We start from the raw sequence: 22,258 nt of genomic DNA, 5'->3' as shown, positions 1-22,258 counted from the left end.
GCAAATAAATTATTGTGAATTGATTTGAGAGTATATATTTATCATATGTACTTTCTGGGTGTCAATTCGGTAATACATTACTATATCCAAGAATATACAATACTTTATTAATGTTACAGTTGCAATCAAGGAACTCTAACACTGTTTAGTATTTTACTTCTTTCCATCTCCTGTGCATCCATGATACCATCCACATACACAATCTGATACTGTTTGCAACGCATCTGTTTGAGGGAGCGTCTAAGGTGCCTCAGACCTGAGCTACTTGTTTGGATGTCGTCCAGTAAGCTGTGCATTTGTTTGGTTGAGTGAGAAGGATCAAACAAGAGCAGAAACAGACCTCCATCTTTGCCTGAGTGTTCCTCTACTCCAATGACAAGACGACTGTGTCCTGTGAAATTTGAAGGGGAAAAAAGAAGAAGAAAAACAGTTGAGAGTCAGAGTCGGACCAAAATAGGTTTGAAATAACTTAAATATGGCTATTGATAAAGATTTTGTTGTGGGTTGCACTCTGGTTGATCAATGTGAATGCAATCAGCCTATACGTGTCAAGTTGAGCATGCAACATGAAACCTTCAACAACCTTTTTTGAAATAGCTGTATATATCTTGACCCGAACTGTCCTACGACATACCTTGATGCTGTAGATATAGCGGTGGTCTTGTAGTTTGTTTCAGTACACCAGCATGTGCCTGGTTCAAACCCATCCCTGTATTAAACCCAGGTACACCACAGCTGAAATATCTCTTGATCCACGAGAACATCTCTGGATGAGTTCCATCACAACCAGTAGCTCGATGAAAGTCAATGATATTCGCTCTATAAAAAAAAAACATTTTGAGAGGTGGGCTGATAAAAGGGTTAGTTGACAGTGGGACTTCCACCAATAGACCCATTCAACTTGGACATACATGTAGTATTTTCCCATTAAAGACCACATGTTATTCCCTTAGTAATGAGATACCTGTTTGCGTTTTACTTCAATCTTCTTCAGTTCTCGAGTATTACAGATAAACAAAGAAATATTACTCAAGGGAGTACAACATGATTTGAAATAGGTAAATAATAAGTTGAATGGTTCTATTGGCATTTCAGCCACTGGATCCGATCGTAATGTGGATTTTTTCAGTGTTCCATCAATGGGGGTGATCCAAGCACATGACCTTTTGAGGTGAGAGCCTAAATGTTACTAAGGAGAACGGGTTACCTCAACCCCAGTGATCGCAGAACAGTAGCAATCTCTGTTGCCCCAATCCACTTTCTTGTGTTGATCAGCTTACAGGCCAACTGTTCTGCTCCTTGTTTGTCAAACCCTAAAAAGCACAGTTATTATCAGTACACTCACAGTTATTACTGGCACAATGATCATTATCATCAAACCATTTCATCATCATCAGCCTCATCATCATTTTCATTATGTATCATCATCATCATCTCCACCACCATCATCATCATACCATCTTCAAAATCATCACCATCATCATCATTTTTCTTATGTAATGTACATGTATCATTATCATCATCCCCATCATCTCCACAACCATCACCATACCATCTTCAACATCACCACCACCACCATCATCATCATCTTCATTTTAAATCATTGTCATCATCATCGCCTTCACCACCATCATCATCACCATATTGACATTGTCACCCTCTTTATTCATCATAACGTATCCTAATCATCTATATTTTGTATCATCATCATCCTATTTTATAATAGCTACACTCACCAGCATTCCAAGATGCCTCAATAAGCTGTTGTATTCGTGGTATTGAAGGAACATTTTCACCAACTAAAACAAAGCAACATTAGCAAAACAGATCAGGGAAAGGGCATAATATCAAAATCTTTGACATCAAGAAACATAATAGATGTCCAATAATAGAAGTACCACTGCAGTATATGTGAATAAAATAATTCACATTGTACAATCCTCCCGGGGGGGGGGGGTGTACTCCCCTATGTTCGCTATATGGGTATGTGCCGCCAAACAGGGTATGGTTTTCAGCATTTCTACTCTTGAGCAGGGTATATAAAATTGCGCTCACTCTGGAACAGGGTATATGAAATCACGCTCTCTCCTCTCTGGAACAGTGTTTTCAGCGATCTTACTCTGGAACAGAGTATGAATTTCAGCGATTTTTACTCTGGAACAGGGTCAGGGTTCAGAGGGCTCAGCGGCACATCCATACCCTACAAGGGCAAGAGTACCCCTCTGGGACAATCCTGAAGCTCGACACCTTTGATCTAGACCTTGAAGGGTGTCTGCTGAATAGAGGTATATTTTACAGCAACTATGGTAAGGGAATTTCAGGGTTATACAACTAGCTGTCTGTTTAATGAAGACCAGTGTCCACTTGATATATAGTAGAGGTACCAACGTATTACAGTCTTAGTAAGTTTATTGTCCAATTATTGAAGTCACCTGCAAAAAGCATGGGCCTGTACACATCAATTCTTAACAATGCCGAGATCAACATCTGAAGATTGCGATATCCACAGCCCCAGCCAGCATCCCCTACTGTGCTGGCATAGTGGTCTGTATCTGATGATGACCATGCCTGCTTGGTGCCACTTACTCCCAGCTTGTAACGGTGATGTAATTGAGGAATAATGCCTAAGAAAAGATGCAAAACATTATGTCAAAAGAAAAAAATTACGGTTTCTTAAAAGATATCACTGTAGTTTAAATTAAAATATATTTTATATGATATATTACAACATTAGCAGCTAGTTTATGGGAATATACCCTTTTCGAGTTCCAAATTACCACTGTGTTTCTTGATTACACTCATTTACTCAGGCTAAGCCTCAATGTTGTAAAGAATATTCACGTGTTCCCGTTGAGGTCTGTCAAGTTTCAAAGTGTTAATATTGTTGAAGTTGTGCATTCTTTACTTTACCGTTGGTATTTGCGAGTAATTAGACACTGATTCGAGGCTAAGCCTGAGTAAATCAGTCTGTAATCAAGAAACACAGACTTAATTTGGAACTTGGAACTGGACTATTAAAGGTAACAAGCCATAGGTGAGCTGTTACTTAACAGCCCGCAGATATAAAGTACATCAAATACAAATATTTCATTCTACTTAATATTTCCAAGACTGCACAAAGAATGTTTTACTAAAAAATTCAGTTAGATGTGCTAACTACCCAATAATATATGTGCAATAAAACTTGGATTGCATGTTTATCATGGGCTATTTCCGAGAGAAATAGGCCAATATTATTGGCCTGTGTGTGTGGGGAGGGGAAGGGAGGGAGGGATTCAGATAATTTTTTCTATCTTCTTACCTCTTGTACAAGACTCTCCACTGTCGGTGTCCGTCATGAGTATTTTCAGCATTTCTGCTTTTCTGGCATAATAGTCACCGACTGATGCTTTACCCCTGTTAACATCTCTCTCCAAGTGTTGACTGTATTGAGTGACATACCCACCTACTTTATTCATTCCATACATTGCCTGTTTAAAACCAAGAGTGTTAGCTTTGAATACTTATGGAATCAAGTGTAGCATGGTGGTTGTGCACAACCCTCAAACATAAGGCAAGGGTGGCTCCAGGAACTATTTAGGAGGGTCAACACCATTTATGATCAAGACAAATCCATGAGTTATTTTTACATAAAAAGATCATCAGCTCATCTAGTGGGAGGTGCCCCACCTGCATCCGTCCCATAGATCCCTCCTGTCTAGAGTCTTGGTTTTGTATGAGTAGAGTTTGGTTAGGTCTCTCCGAACCCTTGATTGTAGAGCTTTTTCTCTGAATTCTTTGGTTTTCCTACCTTTGCGAATCTTTACATCCCAATTCAATCTGTAACTGTTAACTGAGTCGTAATAGAAATTGAAGGTGTTTTTACAAACTGTAATTATCTACCTGGAGCTTTTTGAACTCTTCTTCCTCTTTCATCCTCTGTTCCTCCATTTCCTTCTGTTCTTCACTTTCTATTGCCTTGGTGAGTAAATGATCATTCCACTGGGAAGACTGATTCTCAAGTCTCTCCATTTCTCTTTGCTCTTGTGCTATGGCTCGATCAGTATTGTGGACTTGTGTGTGTACTGATGTGTCTATATTAAGGTTATGGGGATCCAAGATAGTGTTTTCATGGTGATTCTGATGGGAATTGGTGCTTAATAAATTAGTGTGATCTTCTATACTGTGTGCAAATAAATGGTCTTCCCACTCTGTTGAAGAAACTATAAGAAAACATTCTGTTTAAATAAAAATAGACATTTTTGGCTTGTACATAATTCTTCTCTATTTCAGACAGCATGTCATTCTCTAAGTATAATTTCTTTATGTTTAATGGTTGCACATGAGAAGACACATGAATTAGATACAACTCATACATGTACAAAGAATCTTATTCTCTAGAGAATGACATGTGGTCTGAAATGGGTAAAACATTACACACAAGCTAAATAGATCTAGTAACTATTAACTTTTTAGTAGGGGACTTAGAAGTCCTATTGTATTTCACAAAAACCTTCGGGTGAATCTTTAAAAAACCATACCAATCACCCATACCAACTAGGGCACCCTAGGGAGATTCATTCATTTTACAGGTGTCTAGCTGATTGGCTGATGATTTTCTTCTGTTGTTTTTGGCTGCACTAGTGCTTTACTTCCCTTCTCTCATAAACCAATCATACAGTAACTATTAAAGTTAATTAGAGTCCCAAGGTCTTACATTGTTTCATGATATGAATGCATATGTAGGCATAAAAACAAAGTAATATTTATTCCAAAGCCATGCATGTGTAATGTTAGTTATATGCGCATGTACTGTACCTGTTATGCTTCAGGCTCAACACAGTGAATCTACTAGTTGTGCCAAGTAAAGGTGATTATGAATGATTTAATTTCAAACTAATGTTGGTTTTAACTAGATTCCAGCCATATATTGTAACATGTTTGGCTGAGGTATGATGAATATCATTTTTCTTCCTATTTAGACAATGTTTAAGTTCCAAAGCTTCAGAATATGAAGTAGAAAATAAGAAAGTGGACAGATGTGTCAATGAAAAAAATTATAACTTGAGCAATTGAACTTTATTATTATTAGTTCTGAGGAAAAATATAAAAACATTCAAATAACACAGCATTAAGATACTTATAATATAGTTATTTAAAGAGATATCTTCTCTTGACAACATATCTATCTGGAAGAAATTCATGTCAGTCGCCAGTAAGAAAAATTGAAAAACACTTAAAAAACATAAACTAGTTTGATCAAAGATCACTGACCAGTAGCATTTAGACAGTAAAAAATCAATCGACACCAGCACCAAACAATATATTATTAAGATGTTATTTAATAAATGTATTCATGATTTTAAAAATAAAGTTTGGCAAAAAAATAGAGAAAAATTCTAGATAATATTAGAAAAAATATATATAATTATCATTTTTCAGCATACCTATTTGTTGACAGTGTCCAAATCTACATATTTTAAAATCAGCAGCGTCAGAAAATCCAGGCACTATCAAAAAACAACCAGAACAAATTTTACATACAATTATCAATTTACATTTTGGCCACAAGTTCTGGGTTTTCAAGATTGCCATTTGATTTAACACAAGATTTTTTGGCTGTTATCAAACTAAAATGATTCAAACGAATATTTTACCTTCTAGATCACAGTAATTGGTAGTGATAGTCGATGTTGAAGGCTGTGGTTGGATGAAATGCTGTTGTACATGTAGATCTATGTTGTCTTTAGGTATTGAGGAACCACAAACGGGACAGATGGACATAGACGAAGGATAAGTAAGTTCATTAAGGTACAAGTCATCATGTCTTCGTTTCATACCGATTCATACCATACACAGAGAGATCAAAGATGTGTCTCTTAACATGAGAGAATGTTGATGGCAAGAAAGCCGCTTGATGACATTTTTTCGAGTCAAGTCAAGCAGAGAGAACTAATACTTTTGATTTGTGGAAGCAAGTGTAAACTCTTTGACAGGCGTTCGTCACGGTCCAGAATAACACCAGAAAAAAACTTGATGCGTGACGCGACACAGGTAACCCAACATCTCTTTTTACACATCACAAAAAAACCCACCATTATTCCGATGATTCCATGATCACATTAATTAAGAATATTTAAAGAAAATGAAGATTATTTATAACTATTTATATATCGACTTATATCTGTAGTAACCAAGCTTTAGATTATTTAATACAAAATCAAGACTCGGGCTCCCTGTGGACAAATTTCTAGAACCTTGAAGGACGTTATCATAAACATCCTTTCTTTTAATTTATAAAGAACTAAATGAGTTTAAGCAAAAAAATTTAAACTGTTACTGTATATACTTTTTCTTTCGTTTTCTTATGAAATAAAAAATAAAAAAGAACCTTCAGGATCTATATAGCCATAGATGTCCGTGTCCCTAGAGCATGATGTGCCATCATGTCCCAACTCGTGGTCATCCGGGACTTGACGGCGTCCTGCATGTCTTGCACAAGACGCCATTTTGTTGAAGACTAGAAGAACGTTGGAAGTCCTTTACGTTTTTAGCAAAAAATACCACAATGTCGCGTGGTGGAACTAGAGTTTACTTCGGAAGACTTCCAAGAGATGTTAGAGAACGAGATTTAGAGAAATTTGTTCGGAATTACGGTCGCGTTCGGGAGATAAGTATCAAGTTAGGCTACGGTTTTGTGGTGAGTCTACACAGATTAGTCTACATCTTCGTCACTCGAAGGCGTAAAAATACTAACAAACATTTGTTTTAGGAATTCGATGAGCCAAGAGATGCTGATGACTGCGTTTATGATTTAAATGGCAAGGATTTTCTTGGAGAAAGGTAATAACTGTATATAATAAGGGCTGTTAGGATTCTCTTCAAGACAAGTTTGGCACATGTTCACACATTCTACACTCAATAGGCTTCATTCTTCAAATACATCAGTCTTTAAGAAGGAAAACTTTTAAATAAGTTGATTATTGTTTATTTTTGATGTTAATAATGCCCTTTCTGGAATGACAAATGTAGTCAGTTTTGACCTAGCTTTTAATACTATGAGCCACTAACTATTCACTATCACTAGCAAACATACTGGATGTTTTACCCAAGCTAGACCAGAATGCACCAGGTGCTCAGCCTGAGAAAAACCAATGATGATTATAATGGAATTGGCTGAGGGATAATCTGGGTCAAGTTGGCAATGCTAGTGAATTGGCAGGTTTCAAAATGGCATCTATTTTATCCCCTAAAACAGTTCCACAACACTGCATTGCCAACTTGAACCAGCTTGACCCAAAACCAAATATGGAATAACAGCCACTGTACATTTCAATCAGCCATTGAAAATATGATTTGCAAATAATGTAAGGATGAATTTGACGTAAATGGTACTGTTGATTTTCAGAATCGTAGTAGAGCATGCCAGAAATCCTGTTAGAAATGTTGATTATGGATATCGCAGTAGAGAGAGCTCAAGGTATTTCACTTTACTTCTTTACATTCAGTATACAGTTGAAAATCAATTTACAGTTGAAAATTAATTTTCAGTGAAAAATCAATTTATATTAAAATTTTTTCATGGAGTCATCCAATCTCTCTTTGTCTTTAAGGTGGCTGCCTACTTTTGAACGTTCGATTTGAGCCCACGATGTGCGCGCGCTCAATAACCGCTGAAAAATCTACAAAATTTTATTGAAGAACCATACGCGTTTTCAGCTTCAACAGGGCAAAACCCTTAAATTTTGCATGGGACTCTATTTTTTGATAGCTCATTCGAAAAAACTCCTAAAAATCTAGGTTATATCAACATTTTAGGAAAAGTTTAAATCAGGAACACGTGAAAAAATAGATTTTTGTAGGGATTTTTGTTTGACTTCCTGAGATTTTTTAAGAGCACCGAAGGTACAAAATATGACAAATCAATGTATCTCTCTGTCTTTTTGTCGAAAATATCCATGTATTATTGTAGAAAGATTGACTAGCCTTCGTTTGTGCAATCATATAGTCTGCAAATAACTATTATCTTACGAATCTTAATTTAGCTTAATTTTTTCTAATCACTTCCTGTGGCGCAAGTTTTACTCCAAAAGCTCGTGCGTAGGCTTCCATTAAATGCTGATTATTTCGAAAACGAGCTCGGGGACACCCTATTTTTCTTTCCAGATTTGGAATCAGCATTAAATTTCAATTCGGAAAATCGAAGTTTTAGAAAAAGCTTAAATCAATTTCCAAAAGTAGGCAGTCACCTTAAGTATACAATATGCATTCATCATTATTTTATCCTATTTTGTTAGGTCTAGCAGACCTCCACCTAGAAGAGGCCGTACCCCACCAGTCAGAACAGAACACAGGCTTGCTGTCATTAACTTATCATCTCGCTGTAATTGGCAGGTAAATACAATCTTTATGGCTTCATGGTTTCTTTTCTTGTTATTGGGTAACCTTTGTTCCTTTAAAGATTAAACATAGGGATAAGGTAACTCGCATTATCTAAATACTAATTTAATGCTCCAAATTAAATGACAGTCAGCTTGCATTCTTGTTTGATTTTTTCTAACGCAGGAGAATCTGGTTTTATGCTAGAAGGTTTGGCTTTATAATATATGTATATCAAATGCAATTTTGATGTCTGTGCTACCAACAGGCTTTAAAATAGTAAAAATAACCAATAATAAACTATTAGTGTTTGGTGTTTAATTACCATGTAGTAATGTGGTATCAAACTCTTGGTCTTTAGATCACCAAATGTTCAGTAACTTTGCCTTGATCCTACCTAACCACCACCTGTGGCCTAGACAGTCAGTCAATCAGTCAGTCAGTCAGACCCTAGTACACCTAGACAGTAGAATATCCTGTCCATCCATCCACATACCAGACAATAACATGGTCTGTGCCACTTCTTCTGGTTTCAAGGAATCCAATGTCTGCCCCCTAAAACCATACAGTTCTGTCTTTTCCAAAGCAATACCAAATTTGAGCCTAACTGAGAAAGTATGGCTGACCACTTCAGCCTACACTGGTGTTGCGCACATGCCAAACCTAATCCACCATTGATGATTGACGCCCCCATACTGTAATGTTGGTCTTAACTAGTCCCATTTTTGCCAATATAAAGAACCTTTAATATGTTTTACTGTGTATTGGTACCAGGTAAGTGTGTTTCTTAAAGGGGAACAATGGGACTTATGGATTACGTGGTTCCCATTTGATTCTACTTCAAGACCATCTTTCTATTGGTCAGGAAACCTTCTTTTTTTGTTTAACTCTGTCACTTACAGTGGTTTATGGGCTGTACAGATTTTTGATTGTTTTATATGATATCTGTGTGTTGTCAACGTGTTATATTGGTAACCATCAACAGACCAGTTTCCATATGAGGAGAAAAATAAATAGTAGCTCATTTCTGGAATTATTTATGAATTAATCTATAATTTAGTCTATATTGTTTTATCTGCCAGTGTGTCATTTTTATTAATTTATTCATACTTTTATTTTATTCTTTTGATCTGCTATTAATGATTATTTTGAGTTTGTAGGAAATATATTGTTATATGAAATACCATTCAGACTATGTTTATCAAATTAGCTATTAAGTAAACACATTTGCAGACTCATATTTTAAAGGAGAATTGCAACAAGGAAATTTTTCCTCAGTTGATATCCATTTGACTAATCTACTGTGCATTGACCCGTGAGTAATGAAGCTTTTTATTACAGGATTTAAAAGAATATATGGGCAAAGCTGGAGAAGTAACATTTGCTGATGCTCACAAGAGAAGAGCAGGAGAAGGGTAAATGTTTTTTCACCCTATATTATTCTATAGCATTATATTTAAAAACCATAAACAATGAATACAGACAGCTTGAGTAACGGCAGCAACTTCTAGCTCGTCAAATTTACAGTTACCTATATTTCATAATTTAATATTTTGAACTCACATTATGCAAGGTGCAAATAAATAATGATTGAGTACTGTGTAGTATACTCCTTGTGCCACGAATAGTTTAATACATAGTTATCATTTGTATTTTGTAACATTGGTGTGGTCTGACATACAATGCACATGTTTCTTTCCCTTAGAGTGGTAGAGTTTGCCACAAAAGAAGACATGAAAACTGCGATGAAGAAACTAGATGATACAGAACTTTTTGGAAGGCACATCAAACTCAAAGTTGTAAGTTTGAAACACACTACTTATATCTTGTTATCTACTTAGATCTTCAGTCCTGCTATCAATCAGTTTGTCCACTACACACACTCTTTTACCATTCTCTTCTGATAAAATATATTTAGGCCTTATTGGCCTCTTTAATTGCCTGTAGAGTCATTTGTAGATTTAGGTAAATTGTGTACAACAGAAATAACTGCAATATTATAAGCAAACGATGGTCGGTATTTTGTTATAACAAACCCTTATTTCTATCAATTTATGACATAATATTTATAGGAAAAAGTAAGGACAAGACGCTCTGCTAGCCGCAGTAGAAGTAGAAGCCGATCAAGATCACGTCGTAAGAGGTAAAACCAAAAAGTAAAAGTAATATTTCACTAAACATTAATAAAGATCAGGCCAGAATGACAAGGACTTAAAACCGTAGGCCCTGTCTCCCAACCCTTCCTAACCTACAGTAAAATGGGGGACATAAAAGAACCTGTTGAATTATTCATACAAGAGTAGGTGATTGTCTCCTGGTTCAACAGCTTATCCCAATCTGGAGGCATTAATACTAACTTACTAACAAATCACTCATGATTGTAAGCTTCACGGCTGCTACTAGTGCCTAAATACGCATTCCGTAAAGTCCTCCACTAATCATGATTGTGAAGCGCATTGAGACCATATAAAATGCGCTATATAAGAACCCCGTTATTATTATTAACAAAAGACAGAAAAGCCTTCAAAGGACTTATTTTTAAGAACTTTAATCGAGAATAAAATAATAATCGAGTCCCCGTTGGTCAGCTAATTGCTGTTAATAATGGAACAGAACTGATACTGTAAGAAATTTATATATTTGCCTAACTTGCTAATTACATTTTTGTTCCAGCCGATCCAGATCTCGCTCTAGATCACCAAAGAGGCGACGCCGTTCATCATCCAAGTCACCTGAAAACTCAAAATCCAAGCGATCCAAATCTCGCTCAAGATCTGCCTCAAGAGAAAAAAGTAAAGAGAAATCTAAATCTCGTTCTAAGTCACCTGAAAGATCAAGGTCTGCTTCCCCAAAGAAAGAACACGAAAACTGGGGAAGAAGACGAAGAAGAAGTGAAGGATGTTGATGAGGTTGACGAAGATCAAGAAGCAGAACCTGAAGAACAAGAACAGGTAGAAGAGAATGGAGAAGAAGAAAATGCAGACGAAGAAAACATGGAAGACGATGATGTTGAGAAGAAAGAAGGTGACGAAGAAGATTAAATCCTTCTAAACTATATTACCATTAGCCTAGCTAACACTTCATACTTCTGTAAATACGTAAAGTTCAGATGTTGATTCCATTTCCCACTAGTTAATTTGTCATGGGCTAATCTTGAAGCCCTCCATGCGTTAACGCCATTGGCTAGTAACGAGTGCATCTTATTTCATACACTTGTAACTCATTTGTGATCTGCAAGTACCATCATTATAGACATACCTGTTTACCTGTAACGATACCATGGTAACTGGTGTAGGAATGGTATTTTTAATTAAATCTTTTTGTTACAGCAACAAACCACATAGAATGGGAAATGTATGGTACTGGCTTACCTAATGTATTAATGTATATGGTACAACTGTACCATACCATTGTAATGGTTTTCATATGAGTGGGAAACATACAGTACTGTAACATCGCATACACAGCATGACAAGATGACATTGAAATGGCTTTCCATTATCTTCCAGTAAATCATCCAATCACAACCTGTAGCTACAGTACAGTTATGAATTTCCTGTTTTGTTTCCCACTCATAGGAAAACTGGCTTATATATGGTAAATAGTTACTTTTTCCAGATATTGTACAGTACCAAAATGTACCACAAATAAGAAAAATTATCTACTGCATTTCAATTGAATCCATATACTCTGTTACGGAACTATAGTTTTCCATTGTTTCAATATTAGTTGATTTAATCTTATAAAAAGAACTTGTATCGGCTTATATCAAGCCTTGAATGTGATAGCATACAGCCCAACCAATAATTAGCGTGGTTTTGATATACACTAATTTCCATGAAATCGCTACATATATTTTTCCATCATGGAATTAAATTCAGTTCTTTTGCAGCTAAACTCTTGGCGTAGTAGTAAATGAACTTCGAAAGAAATTGACACTGTATTTTTGAACATGTATCTTTAATAATATTATAATCACAACTATTCAACAGATTTTAACTGGAGTTTTTATGTAATGTTATTTTGACAAGTCCATCTGAACGATGGAAGTTTGCAACAATAAACAGTAGTACTCAATAAACCTTGTCTTGGAGCTCATCTTAGATTCTTACATTAGGATCATACAGGAGTAAAAAGGATAAAACAAATTCATCAGTTCAAATATTTAATTATATTCTTTACGCATTAAAATAATAAATTTTTTGATAAATAAAACAGCACCTTATGAGGTATGTTATAGTAACTCATAATTAAAATCTTTATTTTTCGTACATTCAATATTTTTATTCATCATAATTATCCATAAAATACCTATATTTCTCCTTTTTTGAAAAACTAATATTTTCACATGTGAAATAACGTTATTTTCACATGTGAAAATATCGTTACCATGTGTATTTAAGCTATTAGTTGTAATAATAAAAAGCTTATTAAGATTGATTTTATGGATAGATATATAATAAACAGAATATTACATGGGCGCTTGGAGATATGAAATTTATCTTCTCGTGTTGAAAATCTCTCACTCGTGAGAGATCTTTTCAACACTCAAAAATAAATTTCGTATCTCCGTGTGCCCATGTAATATCCTCTATTTATAATAATAAAAATCTTATTAAGTTGATTTTACTGATAATTAAATAATAAACAATATTAAATGGGAGCTTGGAGATACGAAATTTATCTTTGAGTGTTGAAAATCTCTCACTCGTGAGAGATCTTTTCAACACTCAAAGATAAATTTCGTATCTCCAAGCGCCCATGTAATATCCTCTATTTCACTCATCTGTCTTATAGCCTAGTTTTTAAAGAGCTTTTTACTTGGGTTAATAATTTAGTTAAAACACTTTGAGAGATTGTCTAAAACTACCTTGCATAAAGGGTCACAAGTTTATTACCTAATTTATGACTGCACCAATTTCTGTACAAGGAATGAATGGCTTCGCCTTGGTAATAGTGTTTTCACATTTTATTTTCAAGAGCATACACTGAATCAAATTATGGTGACCAATTTGAATAACTATTGTTCTGCACCACCAAGTGACTGACTAGCCTTGTTTTCCCATGGAAACAGTGCAGAACAATAGCTATTCACCATATTTTGATTCAGTGTATTCAGAAGCTAAAATGGAAAAATAGGCCCCAACTTAATAGATACATTTAAAACTTTGACCTATCACTCCTAAGTCTTGCTATTTACATTTTCCTATGTTTTTTAAAGTCTCTCCTCCACGGTTAGTTGAGTTGGGAATTTCCCACACGGAAACTGACAACTTGTTTTGGAGGGAAAGTAGAACCACGCCTTTTTTGAGATGGCTTAGAGAATGATCATAATGCATTGTGGTCTAGCCCGGGTACAAACACCTTTTGTTCTCCATGCCTTATATGGTACTGTTGTAACCATGCTAGACCACAATGCATCATGGCCATAGAACTTATTAAAGCCTATGGTCTACATTATTGTGACTATAAATCCGTTTCTCGAACAGGATCTTTAGGAGAATCAATCAAAGGCGTTCGTGTTCCCACCTCGTATCCATTACATTCCTGTAAATCAGCAACATCATTCTTCAACACCAGTCCTTGTTCTTTGGGCTGGCGCGATGTACGGTTGCCTTCTGCGCCATCATTACCTTCTTGATGTCGTTTGTTCATCGGCTGCATCTCCTGTTCATTGTTGAGTTTCTTATGGTCGAGCTCTTGCTTCCTTATGAAAGAACTACGGCAGAATATAGTGAGGTAGACAGGAAGAAAGCAAAGGCCATGAAGAAGACCGAGAAACACTATACCAAAAAACATCTTGAAGAAGATTCTGAAGATTTCTGACGAGGCGAAGGCCAACATGACCATCCCAAGAAACGTGCTTGTTCCTACGAAACAATCAAATACGATAGTTAAATGAGGTGAGTCAATCAGTTACTACACCAAACCATTTATAGAACTGAGATAAATAGTTTGCACCTAATTGATGGGCAAGCTCCCCATTCAGTTCCTGATAAGATTTACAAATTATGATTAGCACATGACGGGCTATAGACCAAATTCAAAACTCGCACCGATGTGAGGCTTAAGTTGTGAACAAAGGGATCTGGTGTGACTCAAAGTAATCTGGCGTGATTCAAAAGTCACGAATCACGCCAGATTCCTTTGTTCACAACTTAAGCCTCACATCGGTGCGAGTTTTGAATTTGGTCCATACTCGATTGAACGAAATTCAAAACCTTGGCAAGGGTGGGGTGGGGAAATTTAAACTAGTACACTGAATCTCACGAGGGGAAATCCCTTGTAACCATGACGGCACTTCTTAGTAAGGTGTCTTACCTCCCATCAGCACACTTGCACCTAACGTCCTCAAGGCGTCTATCACTCGCTCCTCGGCGCTACTCTTGGATGACATCACATACGCATGCGCAATATGCGCACTATAGTCCACAGCGAATCCAATGGCCATAATCAGATTAATCATGGACACTCCATGTAGTGATAAGCCCCAGATGTACATCAACCCAAACAGCTCGAACACCAACGCTACGAACCCGAAGAACACCAAGATAGTCACACTAAAATCTACCAGGAAAGGGCTGGTAATCAGTAATATAGCAACAGACGCGATCACTAAGTTACGTATTGTTGCTTTGGACGTTATGGCATACTGTTCAAAGTAAATAAACGCCTTGGAGATTGGATACGCTGGAAGAGGTGACCTGTTGTCCAGGTCTTCTCGCAGCGTTACCATGGCATCTCGTTGACCAATCGAATTCAAGGATTTCTTGATGTAGCAAAGAATACGAGACGCTTTGACTATTCCTTTATCTTCAGATAATCGTAAATCTTCCCTGAAATGAGCAAATGCTGGGATGTTTAGGAATGTTCTCAATGTTGGCATAAAGTGTTTTCCTTCTAGACTCAAACCTTTCTTCTTTGAGAATGCAGCAAGTGTTTCCATCCAAGACATAGTTGTGTTTTCATAGAACGAGTTCTGTGAAGCTATCTTTGACAAGTGTAGAATATCTTTCTGTGTTTCTGGACTCGTGTAGTTGACTTTCTCATCAAGTATGATATTGACTTCTATCTTACGCGGGAAATATCGGTCCTGAGCGTTTGTGAATAATATGAACGGCGAGCCATCTTTAGCCAACAATCTGGTATCAAAATCTTCACTGATGTTTAAGGCCCCATATATACCACTACCTAAGAGCCCCAATGAAATCAGCACCACAATGCACTTCACTTCTCTTCTCATCAGTATTTTAGCCCATGCAGTCAATAACTTATTGGCGGTCTGGGTACGAGGCTCGTCCCATGCTGGCGCACCTTCTTTTGGAGGAGGAACACGACAGACTGGGAAGCAGTCTCGACGTCCTGCTTTCACTCTACGAACGTCAAACGTCATCATGGCAACAAAGAACGTAATTATCATTAAATATGCAAAGAATATCGCCATGGCAGCGTACAGACAGAAATATTGTATTGCTGGCAGTTCAGACCACGTGCTTACAGCAAAAGCCACGAGGTCTGTCATGGTTGTCATGGTGATGGTTGCTCCAGAGTTCGCCATCACAACCTTAACAGTATCAGTTACACTTAGTTGTGGTCCAACGCGATCCAGTTCATCTATGATAATAAACATATCATCGATTCCAATACCAACAACCAAAAACGGTAAAGCTCCAACTATACTAATAAAAGGTGTTCGAACAAACATCGTAAACCCGAATCCCGCGAGAATCCCGAGAAAAACCGCAAAGATCCCGATGTTAGCAAGAAGTGAGTGTCCTGTCAAAGGGTTTCTGAACTTTCCCAGCATGATACAAGCGAACGAGATCATCAGAGTATAGGTCACCGAGATAAAAGCAATGTCTGTCCCAGTGCTTTCTTGTATGGCATCATCTAGGCTTCTTTGCACATTGATGTATACCTTCATACATGATAGACTATCTTTCAACTTTTCTATTTTCTCAACCACATTCTTTTCCCAATCCATAATCTTTTTGTCTTCCTTATCACTGTTTTTCATAAAATACAGCAATTGTAGAGCATCAACCTTGGATATTTCTCCAGACACACTATCAATGTCCAGCCCACCAAACATCATTCTTATGTTGTACCAAAATGGACGTCCATTACGCATCATTAACCCTTTATTTCTGAATGCTTCTTCAAACTTCCGTGTAGCATTTGAGAAAAGCGACTGGTTGAACTGCACTATGTCTAAAGGATTCAAGAACAGACAGAATGAAGGAGAGTTGTTGGTGGATGGTTGAGAAAGGCATAGTTCTTGATAAGGTTTGGTGTTAATGATTTCATCATGCACAGCTAGTACGTCAAGGAGACAAGCTTTGCTCAGCACATATTCACTAGCTTCTTTGGGTTCAAATATAACAGTTTCTATCCTACTTTCCATGGGAAAGTTTATCTTGGCTTTGTCAATGTCTTTAATGGCGCGACTGTCTTGAGGGATGAACAGCTTTTCAGCTCTGTGTAGAAAATAAAGTAATAGATGAAGTTTGAGGATTTACATTATTGCGGCAAGGGGGGTGTATGTGTGTGTGAAAGATTGTACAAACCATCTTTGCAACATCATGTTCCTGGTTAGTAAGACAGCGACCCTCCCCCGGTTTCGAAAAACTGTCGACCACCGTGCTATGATAATTAGAGTATTTTCCTTTCCAAGAGAACTTGCACTTTTTACGATACTTGAACTTTCTCGTTTCGTTTTGACTGGAAACTAAAGTGCTGCGCAATTGATCTTTTTACCTTGGGCCTAATGTTTTTCCATTTCAGACCAGGTGTCATTCTCTAGAGTATTATTTCTTTTGTTTTTTTGTTTCACATCAGAGAAGACACATGAATATGGATACAATGTAAACGTAACTCAAACAAATAATCTTATTCTAAAGACAATGACACGTGGTCTACATGACACGTGGTCTACATGACACGTGGTCTACATGACACGTGCATGGTCTACATGACACGTGGTATACATGACACGTGGTTTACATGACATGTGGTCTACATGACACGTGGCCAAATATAAAAAAGTCTATTTGGGGATATCACGTAACTAACCTATTTTCTGTCTTCATCCAGGCAAAACCTACTGAACAAAAGCCAACAAAAGCACAGCAAATAGCAAGAGTGAAGCATGGATGGCGAGAAATGACTGTTCCAAGCACACCAAAACACCTTGATATCAGGTTGATGTACATGGTACTGAAGGTCACCCATAACGAGTGTGGCGAGTGTGGACACTTCTTCTTGGGGCTTAAACAACAAGAATAGACAAATCGTGATCAAATAACAAAACAGATATAGCCAGATATGCTCTAATGCATCTGTCAGCCATAACATCTCTGACCGACAAAACTTATTTATTCCCTTGCGCGCGCATTACCAATTCGGGTGTTCAAACCTTTTCCTGTCCTAACCTTAGGTAGCCTCCTTTGCAGCCGTTCTTAGGGTCGTCACGCAACGTTTCCGTGACGACCCTAAGAACGGCTGCAAAGGAGGCTAAACCTTAGGAGGCATTTCAATATACCTTCACTAGCTTTACAGGCAAAAAAAAAAAAAACATACTCCGCTCGGTTAACTGACCTTTTTCTGCTTGAACTTGTTTCTTCTGCCATTGGCGCGGTGTTAATGTCAGGTCTTTTCACTATTCATTATATTCTCTACATCACCAATAATTTTCTAAGAAATTACGTGTTGGCTAAAAAACCTAAACGTAAAAGAATAACAACAACACTGTCAGTAAATTGAATCAAATGAAGTGATATACCTTAAAATTCGACCTTTTTCTCCAAAGTTGCTATACTGTGAGCTCTTGAAATCGATTCCGCGTTATGAAACCATTGACCAATACTTGTTTTGCCAGTGTCAGGCCAAGCTAAGCCATAAGAAAATATTTCGTTGTCGTAGGAAAGTGAAACATGCATATATGCATTCGGTAAACACGCTTTCACGCTGTTAGTCCGCCTAATTTTTTAGCTTATTGCATCATGAAAAGTGAAAGCCCAACTTATACCAACCTGAGGGTGTGTGGTCTTTTGCACTTTCAAGCTGTTGCATAAGAAAACTTGTGTCTCCCCGTCTCCCGGGGGGGTGGGGTGGGGGGGGGGGGGGTGACAAAAGTGAAGGAAGGGTCCAGGGACGCTTAATTTCTTTGAGAACACATGATTTTCAAAATCACAAGCGGGGTACTATCTCCCTGAACCCTCTCCGGGATCTGCTATCAAATCAGTTTCACTACTGAAGCACGACCGAGTGAAAGCATCAGGGTTATTTCTGTCACTTCTATTTGAACTTCGATGGAGATTTAAAATGAGCTTTCATATGGAATCTAGATTTTTTTCATACGATCACGATCTTAACCTATAGAACACGAAAACACTATAGTTCTAAGCTATCTCCATGCATTTAAACATGAATAATATTCAACATCGTAATTAAAATCCTCTCTCCCCTGCTAAGTTGTAAACAATACAAACAGAAAATGTGCTGTATGCTACACCAAAACTTATCTTTGTCCTTTATTCACACACACACCAACATATGCAAAACATATTTCATTCTTTTCTAAAGATATTTTGTTTAAACATATAAACCAATCAATCAATATTGCCCATCGTGATAATCATATGGCGTTTACTAACCGTGGCAAATAATCATATTGCCTATCCATTTTAATATTACCAAACCTCATATATAAAATCATTTCACGCATTATTAGAGTAGTTTTTTGTAGGATTCCTTTTTTACCTAATAGGTCTTATGCTGTAACTATTAAATAAACTGTTTAGGAATCGTTCAAGCTACTGGGGAAATCGCCAATCATGTAGAGCTAGCTGCATTAGCATGAAAAACAGCTGTTTTTAAACACAACTAGATTAAAGGACGATCCCAAGTTAATATAAATTTTACTGCCAAATAGTTAAGTGCTCTCAAGATTTAAGGATTGCTCCCACTAGACGAGAACAAAGCTTAACTCTTGGTACACGGTGATTTTAGTTTTGGTTGTTGCACTATTTAATAAATATATATATATAATATTACTTTGTTTAGACAGCGATTCGTTGTTGAATTGGGCACATGTTTTGAACGTACGACTGATTTCCTTTGCTACTTCACATTTCAGACAGTCATCTTTTTCCTATCGTGTACAACGTAGGTTCAGTTTCGTACTGAAAACCATTGTACTGTCTGCTCTGTCGTTAATCCATTTCAATCATTTCAATCATCAATCGTATAATAGTTAAGTTGACTTGATCTCTTTCTATGAAAAGAGAAATATCGGATTCTTTCTATGCCAGAGAAATTCGGATTCTAGTGTTGGTGTAGATTTCAAACGCAAAATCTTAGTGAAGCGAGCAGTCAGAACCCTTAACTCGAGGACTTCCTATGCTACATCTTCGCCATTTTCTTTTTCACTGCCGGCAAAATTGCATGAAGAAAAACAGTTTTTCGGGCGATTTTTGATTTTGAAAAACCGCTTACCTTTAACCGGAGTCACCTTACCTCTTTAGTCTTCTGTAAATAGTGATCCGACGCCTCTTAAGCGGTTTTCCTGGCCTATATCAGATCGATTCTTCTGTTTGAGAACCGGCTATGTTTTCACTTTGTCCAGCGTTGTGTTTGCATCAACCTTGAATAAATTTCCATACTAAAATATTATAAATAATGCATAAGAAATTTTCTTTTTCATATATGGTCCATCCGTAATAAACCTTTCAACTTTGACAAATTCAACTTATATCCTACAAAATAATCAAAATATAAAAAGAAAAGATGTCGAATACAAACGAATTATATAAAATTTATGATTTTCATTGAGCCGGCAGCTGAGGTTCTGAAGATACTGTGTTGGGTTTCCTGTGGTGGGAATGAGCCAACCTTACATCAGCGGTAACCGCGGCAGTTCTGTTGACTTGGTCGCAAAATATGAGGAAGAAGTCAAAAAAAAAACACTCCAAAAACTTCTCTTTTTACCATTAGTTCTTACTAAAAAGGTGAGCTCTTATTTATCACCTTAAATATGTGTCGTCGTACTTGATTTTATTCTATTTGTAGTGTTTTTGACTCTCAAAATTGCGAATTATTTACACCACGTGGACGAGCCGCAGAGTGGGTCTTGCACTCCTGGAAAAACAACACTTTTTGTACTATTTGACTAAATTCTCTTCTATATATTTAAAATCTCAAAGGGATTCTCGGGGAAGGAAAGAATTTATTCTGTTTTTCTTACTTTTTTAGGATTTTTTTCTGCTTTGATGCTTAAGAGCTTTTTTCATCAACACCTTCTAGACTGTTTTGACTTTACTAGTTTCCTGTCCCATTCGAAACTAACCTAAATAAATTCATTAATTAGACCCCAAGGTTAAGTATATATTGTTTATAGAAATTTTGTGGTTTAATATTCAATTTACATTGCAGGGCTTAAGTAAGCCTTGAAAAACTGGGGAGGGGGGGGGGGGGTAAAGTGCATTGTAAAGCCTTGTTGATTTTTGGCTACCATGGCTAATAATTTCTAGCTTTTTCGTGCAACTCACAATTGAAAAACTTAATCACAATCTAAATACAATTTTGTTATTCCAGGTTACAAGTTGTGTCAAATACAGTAAGAGATGTAGTTCACGTCTAGCTTGGAATCCAAGAAAGTGATATTAATTGATGTTTCTACAAAGGATAGTAAGCAACTCTTTTATATTCAAACTGTTACAGCTCTACCAATATACTCAGATCACATGTGTGCTATGTCTTTGGCAAATAATATTATACACATAATATTGTAAGAAAAAATACCAGATTCCAAATTTATGTGAATCTCTCACCATAAACAATATTCTTCAACAATCTTTTTGGTAGAACTGGAAATGTTAGTGTTAATCTATATTATTTTATGTTGAAAAAATTAAATGTATTGTCATGAAGTGTGTTTATCAAATAATGAAAGTTTGTTGCAATTATAAAAAATATTTAAAAATCAATGTTGAATATGAAAAATCTTTTAAATTATTATGAGTATATGCCAATGATATAAATATTATGTATAATATTAATAATACTGATAGATAAATAAATATTTTTATTAAAAATTATTTTAACACAAAGAAGTGTTTAAAACTCAGGAAATGGGAGCATCATTAAAGTACTTCTTAAAATGGTCATAATTCATTAGGGACACCCCGGCTCCTGTGTCTAGTTGGAAACTAACAGGCATATCATTGAGTGTTACTTCAACACGGATTGGGGATCCGTCTTGTGGCGAATCTATGTGGTACAAAGGCTTCTAATTCTCAACTGGTTCACTGTCGGAAGTTTTCGGGGCTCTCTCATGTATTCACAAGATTAGTCTGCACTCCAGCTGCCTTTGGATATTTTGACAGGCAAACTCTCTCCAAATGGCCTTTCTTTTTACAATAGTTGCATGTAATATGAGCTGGCAGTTGGCATTTCGGTGCCAAGTGGTCCTTTGAACCACACTTGAAGCATTTCTTCTTATTTCCTTTCTCGAAAACGGTCGAGGGCTTATCTCTGGCCTTATCTTTCTTGTTCTGTCCCCTGTTTACTGAAAGGCTAGGTCTGAGGCTGTCTTGCAATGCTATGGCCTCCTCAGCCGCGGTTTCTTGAGCAATGGCTATCTTGTAGGCTTTGTCGAAAGTGAGGTCAGACTCCACGAGTAGTCGGTTTTGAATTTTCTCGTTCTTAATTCCACCCACGAGTCGGTCTCTCAGCATATCATGTAGACTATCACCAAAATTGCAAGATTCGGCAGGTTTTCCTCAGGTCAGCTACGTAATCGGCTATTTTCTCTCCTTCTCTTCGTACACATGAATGAAATTTGTACCTTTGTACTGTCTCAGATTTTGTCGGTGCAAAATGGTTTCGTAAGACCGCTACC

The 22,258-nt window shown here is 36.8% G+C and overlaps 3 protein-coding genes across 4 annotated transcripts; 1 reads left to right on the top strand and 2 right to left on the bottom strand.

Annotated features, from left to right (window-relative positions):
* Window positions 1–85: 85 nt before the first annotated feature.
* LOC116291330 (zinc finger-containing ubiquitin peptidase 1) lies at window positions 86–5,986 on the bottom strand. The gene is made up of 9 exons (XM_031698502.2): window positions 5,637–5,986; window positions 5,427–5,489; window positions 3,883–4,202; window positions 3,302–3,470; window positions 2,433–2,624; window positions 1,737–1,799; window positions 1,208–1,313; window positions 635–819; window positions 86–391 (listed from the first exon to the last, which is right to left on the bottom strand). The coding sequence occupies exons 1-9, from the start codon at window positions 5,815–5,817 to the stop codon at window positions 126–128; spliced, it is 1,545 nt and encodes a 514-aa protein (XP_031554362.2). The 5' UTR covers window positions 5,818–5,986; the 3' UTR covers window positions 86–125.
* Window positions 5,987–6,463: 477 nt separating this feature from the next.
* On the top strand, window positions 6,464–12,439 carry LOC116291321 (serine/arginine-rich splicing factor 5). The gene is given in 9 exon segments (XM_031698491.2): window positions 6,464–6,679; window positions 6,752–6,822; window positions 7,388–7,459; window positions 8,277–8,373; window positions 9,700–9,773; window positions 10,064–10,157; window positions 10,431–10,501; window positions 11,032–11,226; window positions 11,228–12,439. Coding segments are annotated over 9 exon segments (978 nt in total). The 5' UTR covers window positions 6,464–6,547; the 3' UTR covers window positions 11,400–12,439.
* On the bottom strand, window positions 12,300–20,004 carry LOC116291338 (patched domain-containing protein 3). 2 transcript variants are annotated; one of them, XM_031698509.2, is made up of 5 exons: window positions 19,876–20,004; window positions 17,956–18,079; window positions 17,431–17,625; window positions 14,680–16,835; window positions 12,300–14,228 (listed from the first exon to the last, which is right to left on the bottom strand). In XM_031698509.2, exons 2-5 carry the CDS (start codon window positions 17,985–17,987, stop codon window positions 13,825–13,827), a joined length of 2,787 nt encoding a protein of 928 aa, XP_031554369.2. In that variant the 5' UTR covers window positions 17,988–18,079; window positions 19,876–20,004; the 3' UTR covers window positions 12,300–13,824. The 2 variants fall into 2 exon arrangements, with proteins under 2 accessions (XP_031554369.2, XP_031554370.2); XM_031698510.2 differs by lacking the exon at window positions 19,876–20,004 and adding an exon at window positions 18,153–18,232.
* Between the last annotated feature and the right edge of the window lie 2,254 nt (window positions 20,005–22,258).

This window comes from Actinia tenebrosa, unplaced genomic scaffold, assembly GCF_029948245.1.
Source record: "Actinia tenebrosa isolate PJP-AT-01 unplaced genomic scaffold, QUT_ActTen_1.0 PGA_scaffold5__44_contigs__length_20552954, whole genome shotgun sequence".
NCBI lineage: Eukaryota > Metazoa > Cnidaria > Anthozoa > Actiniaria > Actiniidae > Actinia > Actinia tenebrosa.
Note: the sequence above shows the minus strand (reverse complement) of the source record. Positions and strands in the feature narration are given on the sequence as shown.